This window comes from Natator depressus, chromosome 20 (genome assembly GCF_965152275.1).
Source record: "Natator depressus isolate rNatDep1 chromosome 20, rNatDep2.hap1, whole genome shotgun sequence".
Lineage (NCBI taxonomy): Eukaryota > Metazoa > Chordata > Testudines > Cheloniidae > Natator > Natator depressus.
The window spans coordinates 24,640,054-24,649,041 of record NC_134253.1 but is presented as its reverse complement, the minus strand read 5'-3'; the positions used below and the strand labels follow the sequence as shown (position 1 = coordinate 24,649,041).

The window sequence follows — 8,988 nt, the reverse complement described above, 5'->3', positions numbered from 1 at the left end:
GCGGGCGCTGACCCCGGCCGGCCGCCGTTCCCCGCCCGCTGGCGACCGCACCACGTGACGTGAGGGAGGGAAACCGAGGGAGGGTCACGTGCTGGGGAAAGAAACGGGTACCGGTCACGTGATAAGAGGAAGGGGCAGGCTCGGCTCCCAAAGAGGGGTCATAGCCACGCCCCCTTCCCTCAATCTGTTGAACCAAGCTGTGATTGAAGGGTGGAGCCAGGACGCCTGGGTTCTATCCCTGGGTGGGGTGCGGGGTCTCGCGGTTAGCGCTGGGAGCCAGGACGCCTGGGTTCTAGCACCAGCTTTGGAAGGGGAATGGGATTTAGGGGTTATTTGTATTACAGTAGCATCTAACCCAGTGGTTCTCAAACTTTTTTTACTGATAGCAAGCCTCTGTGTGCGACCCCCCCTTACAAATTAAAAACACTTTTTTACATATTTAACACCATTATAAATGCTGGAGGCAAAGCAGGGTTTAGGGTGGAGGCTGACAACTTGCAACCCCCCATGTAATAAGTTTGTGACCCCCGAGGGGTCCTTACCCCCAGTTTGAGAATCTCTTAGCTAACCTGTCAGATGTGTTGTACATACCTGAGGCCTGGTCTCCACAGTCATACAGGTTTAACTATAGGTGTCATTTTTAAACTAATTTTCGTTAAATTGCTACAACGGTGGATGCTTTTAAATCAGTTGAAACGTGGAAGACGCGCAGGCTGGGAGCAGAAATTGAGGCACGGAGAAAGGAAGTGACTTGCCCAGAGTCACATTGCAGGTCAGTGGCAGAGCCAGAATAGAACCCAGATGTCCTGAGTCCAAAGGCAGATTATGGTTTTGTGGGGCCCTGAGCCAGCCCAAGAGGGACCCCTCCCCACCCCTTCCACCTGCAGTCCCAATTTCTCCCCCCATCACCACTCCTACTGGGAAAATGGGGTCAGGGCGTAGGGACTTGCCCATCGCCACCCACCTGCTTGGTGCTCCTGCTGGGGAGCGGGGTTGGGGCACGGCGGCTTGCCCCACTCTGCTTGCCCAGCACTCCTACCGGGGACCCTGCTCCCCTAGCAAACCAGCCCTGGTCAGTCACCCCCAGACCCGACAACCTTAACTCTGCCCTCTCTTTGATGCCAGCATGTGATGATGAATCTGCAATCGTATAAGACAAGGAAAAGAAAAAATCTTCCAGGCTTTCTTCATGCACCCTGAAAAGCAAATGAGGGGCAAGTGGGTAGGATCAAGGCAGGAGAAAGTGGCGCATTTAGTCCAAGGTTAGGTATATTCCCAAATTATGAAGGTCATGTGGGGTGAATCAAATCGATTCCCAAATGGATTTTCACCAGTACATCCACCCGGGGAACAAAATGCTGTCAGCCTTTTGTCACTGGGGGGATGTGGGGGGGCCCCCTTCTTGAGACCCCCTCTCATCCCTTCCACACTGCCGCCTTCTCCTCTTCTCCCCTTTCCCCAGCCCCTTCCTCACAACCTGTTTCCCCGACCCAGCCACTCCCTGCTCTGCCCCCTTCCTCACTGCCCCTCCTCTTTCCTACCCCCCTGCCCTCCCCTTCCTCGCTGATTGCTCCCCCTCCCAAACCCACACGCTCTCCCCTCTCCACGCGCGGAGCCTCGCCAAGGGCGCCAGGACTCCAATTCCCGTGATGCCCCGGGATGGAGGGCTGTACCATTGCCAGGCGACGGGCGGGGGGGGGAGCGGACGGCGTCTCTCTCTGCCCCTCCCCCTCCCCCCAGCGGAGGGCCGGGGGTGGCAGAGTCCGGCCGGGAGCCGGGCGGGGATGGGGAACTGCCTCTCCTCGCAGGCGGCCGATGACCTCTCGCTGCTCAACGACTCGGGGGACGGGGCCAGCCTGGGGCCCGGGGACCCGCCGCCCCCCCCGGCTCCGCCCCCCTACCAGGTACGGGGCGGGGGGGACTGGGGGGCCCGAGGGGGCGCGGCCCGAGGGGGCGGGGGAGCCTGGCGGACCGTGGGGGGACTGGGGGGCCCGAGGGGGCGCGGCCCGAGGGGGCGGGGGAGCCTGGCGGACCGTGGGGGGACTGGGGGGCCCGAGGGGGCGCGGCCCGAGGGGCGGGGGAGCCTGGCGGGCCATGGGGCCCGTGGGGGGACTGGGGGGCCATAGGGGGAGCGGCCCAAGGGGGCGGGGGAGCCCAGTGGGCTATGGGGCCTGTGGGAGGACTGAGGGGGGCCATAGGGGGAGCGGCCCGAGGGGGTGGGCGAGCCTGGTGGGCTATGGGGCCCGTGGGGTGACTGGGGGGCCATAGGGGGAGCGGCCCAAGGGGGCGGGGGAGCCTTGGGGGCCATAGGGGGAGCGGCCGAGGAGGCCATGGCCGGGGGGAGGAGCTTGGGGAGCCGTGGGGCCCGTGGGGGGCCATGGGAGCCTGGGGGACTATGGGGCCTGTTGGGGGGGCGGCCCGATGGGGAATCTGGGGGTATAGGGGGCAGGGGAGACAGAGGGGCGGCCCATGGGGGGGAGGGCAAGGGAGAGGCAACGCCGGGAAAGTATAGGGGGAGCCTTGGGGTGGCCTGTAGGGGAAGGAGGGGCTCATGGGCTGGGGGGGAGCTGTGGGGAGCAGTTGGGGGTTGGCTTGGGGTGGGGGGGACCGAGGCCTATGGGGGTGTTCCCAGGAGAGGGATGTATTCAGAGGTGTGGCACATGGGGCAGGTGGGTTGCCAGGAGAGGTGAGAAGTTGGGGGGCTGAGCTGGGAGGAGGGGGCTACCGCTTATGGGGATGGGATTCTGGGTGGGGAGGGAGGCTGCGCTATGGCCTATGGGAGAAGCTCGCTATGCAGCTAGTGGTGTGACCCCTGGGGAGTATGGGGGGTTTGCAACCCCGTGGGGGGGAGGGCTCTTGGGGTAGCTGGATCTGCAGTTGTGGGAGGGAAACAGCAAGGGGTGTGGTCCATGGAGCAATTCTGGGGGTGCAGCTCATGTGATGTGCTGGGGGTGGCCCAGCGTGGGCTTCCTTTGGGAAGGGTACTAGAAGAGGGTGGGGTGATGTCTCCTACCTGACTTAGCCAGCAGCACTCCCAGTCCTGTATGGGTGCATGGCTGGGCAACAGGGGCCAGCAGGATCCTCCCAGGAACTCCTGGGTTCCAGGCTTATTCTTTTCCCCTTGCCAGCCTTTGGCGGGCGCTGGCTTTGGACATGGGGCTCTGGCATTCCCAGAGAAGCCAGGCTGTATTTCCGACCAGCTCGCATCAGCACCTCCTGCAAACTGGGAGCCAGAGAATCCTGGCTTGTCCAGATTGGGATTGTCTCCATGGGCTATTTCCAGGCCTTTGGTCCTAGTCTGAAACACCCCAAGCAATGGGGCTTCTCACAGTCTCCCTTGGGAAGACTGTACCCTGATACTCAGCCTACACTGTGCTCAATTTCAGCCTAACTCCACCTTAAACATTCCTCTCCTGGCTTGGTGTCTCCACCCTGAAGACACAGCTGTCTCCTGGGTGCTGTAGAAACGCCTAGTTAGATTGGAAGAGATCTGCCCAATGCTCAGAGCCATGTAAACTCGAAAGCCGTGTCTACACTCGCACTTATGTTGGCAAAACTTTTATCGCTCAGTGGTGTGGAAACCCTCCCCCGGTGTTGCCTGCACAAGGGCTTGGATGCACAGCACTCTGTTGGCGTCTCCCACTGATGTAGCTTCATTGAGCTGGTTTTATTCTGTCGATGGGAGAGCTCCCTCCCATCGGCATATTGTGGCTACGCGAGTGATCTTACAGCGGTACAGCTGTGCCGCTGAAAGCTTGTAAGTGTAGACATGGCCTAAGGCACCTATTGCCTCAGTAGAGATACACCAGACGGGTCTGAAGCCGCATAAACAGCCCAGTCAGTGTTTTCTGTCATTTGTAGGGGGAGGGACATATATTACACACTGGGGGTGGGGGGAGGCAATAGCATGTGTGTTTCTGGATGAAGGGCTTGACCCTGTGCCACTCAGATCATGGCATCTGGCTGGGTCTCTGGCCTGGCGTTTTTTCAGGAGCAACATTGGCATTCTCCATTGGTGCTTGAGTTCAGTAACACCATGAAGAACTGTCCACAGCCCTGCGGTGGGAGGCAAAGGACAGGGCTCTGAAAACTCCCCTTTGTCATGATGCCTGTAGAAACCTTGACACCAGCTAGGCAGCAGCTGTGCTGAGTGCATTGCTTGTTATGCTGAGCAGTCTGGTTTCCTTGGGCGTCCCTTTTTGTCTATATCCATCTGTCATCCCTTGTCTTACACTTGGATTGGAAGCTCTTTGGAGCAAGGACTGTTTATACTGGTCTGTTTGTACAGCACCTAGCACGCTGGGATCCTGATCCGTGATTGGGGTACTGGATGCTACCGTAATACACCTAAATAATGTACAGCACCTTGCACACTGTGGTCTTGATCCAGGACTGAGGCTCCTGGGTGCTACTGCAGTACAAATAAGGGCACTTCAAGTCTCCTACTTGGATAGACTGCAAAATGAACTCCTTAAATAGCATAATAGAAATGCCAAGCCGGAAGGAACCTCAAGAGGTCATCTAGTCCAACCCCCCCATGCTGAGGCAGGGTTGAGTCTACCTAGCCCATCCCTGCCCAGTTTGTTTTCTCTTAAGATCAGGAGGAGGGGGACGTTCAGCCCTGGGTGCCTGTTACCAGGGGAATGAGCTCTTGTCTTTTGATTTTGAAGGAACATGAGCCGATCCCAGTGTATCACCCCACGCCGAGCCAGACCCGACTTGCCACACAGCTAACGGAAGAGGAACAGATCCGAATCGCCCAGCGGATTGGGCTGATACAGCACCTGCCCAAAGGGATCTTCGATCCGGGCACGGAACCATCAGAAAAAAAAGTGAAAGAGTAAGTCCTTTGTGTCGGACACCCTTCATTTCTTCTCTTAGCCCGGGCTGAGCTGATGGCAATCGCCATAAAGCTGAACAATCTGCCCCTAATGCATGTCTAAACAGTCCTTAGAATTTACTGCCTAAGTTTGCAGTAACTCCAAAATTGTCATGGAAACTTCCCAGGCTTGGCAGAAAATCCACTCACCCCTTGAGGGAAAACAAATGACTAGCTCCAAGCCTGTGGTATTACACAAGGCTGGATGACGTCTGCCTAGAATGGAAAGTCTTTGAGGACCGAGTCCTTGTCTTCATACCTCTTTGCTAGAGCAGCCAGCCCGCGGTTTGCCCTCTGCAAATATTTTTCTATCCAGTGGGCTGATCCCACTTCTTCCAGACAGCTCCACTTTATCTTCAAACCCTTTCTCAAACATAACCAAGCCTCCATGAAAGCTACTGCTTGTTAAGTTTTGCGTTTCAGAGTTCAGCTGGTATTTGAGAGAGTCTCCCATTGGAGGGCTGAGGTGGGAAGTAACCTGTTTTTTCTGTTTAGAATAGGGCGCTGGTTGTACTCTGTTGTCTCTCATAGAGCTTAAGGTCAGAAGGGACCATTAGATAGCCTAGTCTCACCTCCTGTATATTACAGGCCATTAAAACATTTCAGTCATCAGGAGACTAAACTCTGCTCCAGGCAGAGAACAGGCGAGAGATCAAGCTGCCATCATGCCCAAGGCTCCTGCAATGGCAGGGAATTGATGAAAGATGCCTAGATTTCAAATGCTTGAGGAGTTTTCCTGTAGGGGTCAGGAAATCAAACCGGAAAACTGTCCAGTCCAAAAGCCAGTGTATTAAACTTACAGGCATGTGAAAATGAGAATGGAAATCACTTTGCTAGCCTATCTGTTTGCCAACACCTGTTCATCTGGATTCACCCTGCTCAGATAGATGTAGCAGCCCCTACTGCATAGATGTGGGGGGGGGGGGGGGAGGGAGAGGATCGCTTTCACCTTCCTTGGAAGCAGCTCGTCCGGGGCGCTGTGGGAGGTAGAATACTGGTCTGATGCAGCCTTGCAGTGCCTGGCATCAAGTCCAGAGGCATTTGATTGTACTCAACTCTGTGCATCAGCTTATTGGGTCAAGACTCCTCCCTCTGAGCATGCCCAGGCTGGGAGTCTCTATATGCTGTTCTGCCAGAAGAAAGGGGCTTTTCTCTCTCCCAGGGCTCATGGGAAGCAGAGCATGAAGTAGAGCAGCCTCCAGGCTACTCTAGCTTGACAGGCCCCTGAACATAGGAGGGGTAAAGCCCCCAGGGCATGGATGGAGACAGTGGGGTCAGGTATCTCCCCTGCAGCTGGCGAGCTAACAGCACTTCCCCTCTCTCTGGCCACAGGTGTGTGATCTGCATGCTGGATTTTGTGTATGGAGACCCTATCCGGTTCCTGCCCTGCCTGCATATCTACCACGTGGATTGCATCGACGACTGGCTGATGCGCTCCTTCACCTGTCCCTCCTGCATGGAGCCGGTCGACGCTGCTCTGCTGGCCTCCTACGAGACTAATTGAGGCCAAGCGTTGTCGTCATGGCCCACGCTAATGCTTTGAGGCTGGTGGTGCGGGGGGGAGGTCGGACAAGTGTGGAGGGCTGGGGGCTTTTCGTTTTGCACACTCACGGGATACACCAAAGACTCCGGCAAGGAACTCCAACCCTGCTGCCTTGCAGATCATCCAGAGCCGTTAGAACGTGGCTCCGACTGAATGTCAGTTCAAAGCTGCCTCTTACAAGCTCTGTATTAGTGTGTCAGGCTGAGGTATTGAAAGTTCCCTTCCTGGGCCCTCCCAGAAAGCAGCACCTGCCCACTCCATGCAGCCTCTCCAAGTAGCTCCTTAGCGAGCATGGCCCGGCTCTGATGGGGATGGGGGGGGGAGGTGCTGTTCAGCTGCAGCCCCTGCGTGAGTGTGACAATATTAGCATAACGCAGAAGTGAAAGAGCAAGAGATAAACGGATGAGGTTAAATAAAAACAGGTACTGATCCCCTCGGTAACAAACAGAAGGTGCAAGAGCGTAGAGGTGCTGGCTGCTCAAGATTGAGCTTGGTTAGGGATTTTTTCTGTTCCTCTCTGCTTTAAATAGTCACAACTCAGCTCCTTTAGCACCTGTCTTTCCCTTCCCCTGGGTGGGGGCAGCTGTGCTTAACCCCTTGACTGACTGAAACCAAACTGCCCACCCCCAATGGGCTGGAATGATGAAAATAAGCCCCCAAGTGGCTCCCCACCCCCTGTTATTCAAACAGGAGTGCCTGAGAAGCAACCTTCTCCCTGTAGTGGGTGACTTTAAGTAACAACATTACAGCAGGACTCTGCGATTCTAGCACGACGAAGGGCACCTGTGAAGGCGCTAACCTCCTTAGTGTAAATCTTGGGTTTGAGGAAGGGAAACCAAACCCTGCTCATTTTCTCTCTCCTGCTTTAGAGATTATTCTCACCAATCAGATAATGTTCTAATATTCCACCTGGCACATCTGCCTGAACAAAGCGATTTCCTGGAGGAATTTCTCTCACCCCCAAAAGGTTTTATAGTCCCCAAAATAAATTATTTCCATTAAGCCAAATCTGCTTGGCACAATGTGATTTTTATCGTGTCACAACTGAATGGCTTTAAATAACCGAATGCAGATTTCTTCCCTAGTGCTATTTTAAGTGCGTTAAGTGTGTGCCAGGTAAAGGGCAGTTGCTTTTGATGAATTTTCTCCTTTTTGAAGGCAGGGCAGCAATTAATTTGTTCCCTTTGAGATTGCAACTTTAATACCAGTCATTAAACTCTACAGTATGCAGATCTGCTGGCTCACAAGGCAACAAAGACTAATCAAAACTATGAGAGTAGAAAATTGAAAACAGAGGCCACGTTTTCTCCATGAAATAGGAAGTTTTCTTTCGCATGATGGGAGCACCAGGAGCTTCACTTGTGACTTAAACCCACCCTAGCGAAGCCAGCTTGTTTGCCTTCCATGCACTCGGCCATCAGATGCCCCTTGCCATGCAGGAATTGACCCGGCCCACTGGGCTTTGCACAATTTTTTAGTGAGCTGCCAGTTGGACGGGCTGGCCTGTGCTCTGTTAGCAGTTCCCAGGTCAGAGGCGTGAAAGGGCTTTTCCAGTTATGTATTGTCCTTAACAAGGATTTAGCGCTTGAATGTTAAGACTGATGTACATTGCCTGGGAAATGAACAATAAAATAGATTGCCCATGAGCACTCAGCCGCGTGGATTTCTGGTGGTGAGCCTCTCATACCGTTCAGCCTCACAGCTTACAAAGGCCTAGGCACAGCACACCCCTCTGAAGGAGGGACATGTCAGCCCTAGGCCCAGGTGGGGAACAGAACCCCACAGCCCTGACAAGATGCAACCCTAGACCACATTTAAGACTCCTGTAGCCATTTCTGTCACGACCACTTGCATCACTGCCTGGCCCATACAGGAGCCGCTACATCTACTGTCATGGTTTGCTGGGGGACAGCAATGTACTCCTCATGCAGCCAGAAATCGGTCAGGAGCATGGGCCTAAACTGTGCTCCTGATGGACCAGGTCAAGTCACAGAGAATGGCAGTGCTAGCTGCTGGAATAGGATGTGCTTGTGGGAGATTCAACCTGGACCTGTGATCTCTTCACCCAAAACTGCTACCCACCCTCACAACCGCTTGCGTCAGCTGTGGCTACCACCACCTGCTGTATCTCTGACCATGTACACCACCTAGTTGTACATGGTCAGAGATACACTTTGTCTTAGTTGAGGTCTCAAGGCTATATGTCTCCACTGCAATTAACCTGGGGGAGCAGTGCCTGGGTGTGTGTCCCCAGCACTGAACCATGTCCTCTTGGTTTCTGCACTTGCCTGTGTGTCTGGAGACATATCTCTGGGTTCTCTGGGCTGAGATGCTCTGGGATTCCTTCCCAGTCAATTATGGGAGAAACTGTCTTTCCTTCAAGACAGGGAATTGGGGCAAGAGCATTGGAGGACAAGTAGCACCCAAGTACTTCAGCCTGCATCCTCACTGCAAAGCCTGGGGGTTCCTGCCTGGGTTCCAATTCATCTCCCCAGCCAGGTTAGCTAGCCTGGCCTTAAAACACCTTCAGACCCACCTCAGACACTTACGGGACAGAAGTGTGGTT

General features: G+C 55.0%; 1 protein-coding gene across 2 annotated transcripts; it reads left to right on the top strand.

The window, feature by feature from the left end:
• Nucleotides 1-302: 302 nt before the first annotated feature.
• On the top strand, nt 303-8,062 carry LOC141975394 (RING finger protein 11-like). Of its 2 annotated transcripts, XM_074935722.1 has the most exons (3): nt 1,740-1,904; nt 4,671-4,840; nt 6,212-8,062. In XM_074935722.1, the coding sequence occupies exons 1-3, from the start codon at nt 1,785-1,787 to the stop codon at nt 6,381-6,383; spliced, it is 462 nt and encodes a 153-aa protein (XP_074791823.1). In that variant the 5' UTR covers nt 1,740-1,784; the 3' UTR covers nt 6,384-8,062. The 2 variants fall into 2 exon arrangements, 1 of the variants encoding a protein (XP_074791823.1); XR_012635910.1 differs by lacking the exons at nt 1,740-1,904; nt 6,212-8,062 and adding an exon at nt 303-772 and having other exon boundaries at nt 4,671-4,791.
• The last annotated feature ends 926 nt before the right edge of the window (nt 8,063-8,988 follow it).

Bases quoted from the DNA above. Each gene is read 5' to 3' on its own strand.
- LOC141975394 (XM_074935722.1), top strand. From the start codon at position 1,785: ATGGGGAACTGCCTCTCCTCGCAGGCGGCCGATGACCTCTCGCTGCTC. The intron at 1,905-4,670 runs GTACGGGGCGGG...TTGATTTTGAAG, and splicing joins CGGCTCCGCCCCCCTACCAG to GAACATGAGCCGATCCCAGT. The intron at 4,841-6,211 runs GTAAGTCCTTTG...CTCTGGCCACAG, and splicing joins TCAGAAAAAAAAGTGAAAGA to GTGTGTGATCTGCATGCTGG.